The sequence below is a fragment of the Gastrolobium bilobum genome, unplaced genomic scaffold, assembly GCF_033153095.1.
Source record: "Gastrolobium bilobum isolate Gb01-03AN ecotype WA unplaced genomic scaffold, APGP_CSIRO_Gbil_v1 utg20048, whole genome shotgun sequence".
Lineage (NCBI taxonomy): Eukaryota > Viridiplantae > Streptophyta > Magnoliopsida > Fabales > Fabaceae > Gastrolobium > Gastrolobium bilobum.
This window is the reverse complement of record NW_026898170.1, coordinates 167,092-169,841: the sequence shown is the minus strand read 5'-3', so window position 1 is coordinate 169,841 and position 2,750 is coordinate 167,092. Positions and strand designations below refer to the sequence as shown.

At 31.6% G+C, this 2,750-nt stretch overlaps 1 protein-coding gene across 1 annotated transcript; it reads right to left on the bottom strand.

Moving 5' to 3' along the window:
- Positions 1 to 1,163: 1,163 nt before the first annotated feature.
- LOC133313503 (probable calcium-binding protein CML46) lies at positions 1,164 to 1,771 on the bottom strand. The gene has a single exon (XM_061514887.1). It carries the CDS (start codon positions 1,753 to 1,755, stop codon positions 1,198 to 1,200), a length of 558 nt encoding a protein of 185 aa, XP_061370871.1. The 5' UTR covers positions 1,756 to 1,771; the 3' UTR covers positions 1,164 to 1,197.
- Positions 1,772 to 2,750: the final 979 nt, after the last annotated feature.

Sequence of the window (2,750 nt, the reverse complement as noted above, 5' to 3'; positions counted from 1 at the left end):
TGAAATTTAACGCACCACATAATCATGTTAAAAAGAGATGTGAAAGGGACGGTATGGAATCCAAAAGAATTGGAGCTAGGGGTGATAAACAAACCAGGGGCCTTACAGGGACCTCTGGCTCGGCTCGTGAAGGCCTGAACCTACATGTTTGAAATTGGATATTGAAACTAGCCTTGAACTTGTATAAAAGCTCGTTTAATAAAAAGGCCTGAGGCTCCAATTCAAAAGCTCGACCTTGGAGCCTCTCAGGCCGACCTAGTATACTAATTTTTATTGTTATTTTATATTTTTTATACTACTTGTAATAGTTTCCTATCTCTCCTCAATCCACTTCACTCCATTTTTTTGGTTAAACAGACTTTTTGAATAATTTTGTTCTATATTATGCTGTTTGGATATACATTGAATTTATGAATATTTATGGAATTACTAGTGCTGTTGATTGTATATTCTGTTTGGATAAATTTTTGTTGTCTTATTTTTTTTTAAACAGGCTAACAGGTCAAACCAGACTTTTATTTTTTGTAAATAAGATAGGCCAAGCCGATAATTATATTCGTAACAAGTAACAGGCTAGGTCAGGCTGACACATTTAAACGCAGGCTTAGCCTTTTAAGATCAAAGCTCGGTTCGGCTCGACCCGTTAACACTCCTAATTGAAGCCATGGACCAATTTTTACTTTCATTTTATTAGTTTGGATAGAAAGTAAATTAAAAATTAACTTTCAGCTAAGGGCTATACTTTCTATTATTTATTGGGTTTATAATATTCTTTATTTTAAATTAATTTAATATATTTGTTGTTACTTTCCATTTATAATTTGCTTTCATTTGCATTTTTTTCTTGCAGTTATTAGAAGGGCGAAAGAAAAAGATATAAAGTATACATATTAACAGAATTCCGTTACCAATTAAGTCATTTCTTTTTACCGAAAAAAGAAGAAGTCATTTCTAATTTTTTTTGTTTTTTGAGAATTAACAAGTGGCTAATAGTAAAGTCACTTTATTAGTTAAAACTTAAGAACATGAAATTTAAATTATAATTTAAAATAAATCACAAAATGAAGATAGCAAACTCAATACTGGGAAATATTTGTAACATTTTTTTTTTTAATTTACAATGATGACATTAAAATTTAAACCTAAGGAAATGCCAGTCTACAGAAACAATAGATAATCAACAAGACTGCAGAGGATTCACCAAAAACTCTGTTCCATCAACTTGACAAACTCATTGAGGTCAATTAATTCATCTCCATTTTGATCAACTGCATTAATCATTTTCTGACATTGCACAAAGTCTTTCTCCAAACCCAAACAGCATAAGACCCTCTGCAACTCAGTGGCATCTACAAACCCATCTTTGTTTTCATCAAACACATCGAAAGCTTCCTTCACCTCTTCCAAGCTGGCCTCATTTTCTAACATCTGAGCTATTTCTTGTTCACCAAACTCTTCTATTCCATCCCCACCCTTTTCGACATTTATTCCAAGCTTTTCCATCACCACAATGATTTCTTCTTTGCACAGTCTTACACCACTTTGAATGCACTTCAAACTCTGCTTCACTGGTTCAGGATTTGAGTAACTTTTAGGCCTGCTCCAAACCTTCCAAATCTGTGAAACACAGTTCCACAAACACTGTAAAGAAAAAAATAAAATTGAGAGGAAACCTTTAATTCTAATATCGCAAAGGAGAATTCTAAGACACAAAGATAATCCAGATATATTTATGTTGCCAGATATTTTCTCCATTTCACAAAGATGGCAGTATCCCTGAGGACTGAACTTATTGCAGATGCTGGAATTCTTAGATATATTTATAGCAAATAAAAATGATGACCCTTCAGGAGCTTCAACTAGAAGCGTCAACACAGAACTTTGCTGCTATGTTTCCCTGAAACAAGTGTACACTTTATAATTAGCGCTACCATTGGGAATTGGGAGAAAAATAAATAAGACTCATGATTAGCATGGTGGGACATATGTTGGAGGTTACTTCAACATTATTGGAAGTTATAGGTTTGAGAAATAAAGATTTACATTTACTTGAAATTTTACATCAATAGGCGAGAGCCGTTAGATTTAAAAAAATAATTTAGTAATACGAAGATCTCTCGTAATACCGAAGACTCGCTACATTTTTTACTAAATATGAAAAAAGTAATATAATTGATTTTCCCCATTTTATCCACCCTTTTTATGGTTATTATCACCTAAATTTTACTTTTTTTTTAGAAAATGAGTATATACTTTTGTAGATTTGTAATGTTCAACGGTGTTACTTCTAACTTGGAGAAAACTTTATTAGATAATGCAAGTTTTTTTATCTCGAGCTCATATGGACTCAAATAATCATATTTTTACCTATTAAATTTGTATATGAATATATTATCAATACATCTATTAACATAATTTTTTTTTCCCTTTAATTACAAACCGAGAGTGAAAGAATGTGCAGCTGAAAAGTAGTGATATTCATATTAATGATTTTACTTTAATAGCTCGTATACTGTAACTAATTCAATCCAATAATTCAAGCTTGTAAGTGATGTTGATATTAATAATTTTATATTAATATTTCTAACTGCAACTTCTATGAAACTCACGTAGGATGAAGAGAAAAACATGGGAGATGACTAAGAAAGGAGTATGAAATGAAAGAGAAATTGACTATGAGCTTTCGTGTTGACTAAGAAAATATGAAATTGTAACGTGTTTGTACGTGTATCTTGAGACGTACGTGTTTT

What these genes read in the sequence shown, in the direction of transcription:
- LOC133313503 (XM_061514887.1), bottom strand. Translation starts at nt 1,755, where the DNA reads ATGGAGAAAATATCTGGCAACATAAATATATCTGGATTATCTTTGTGT.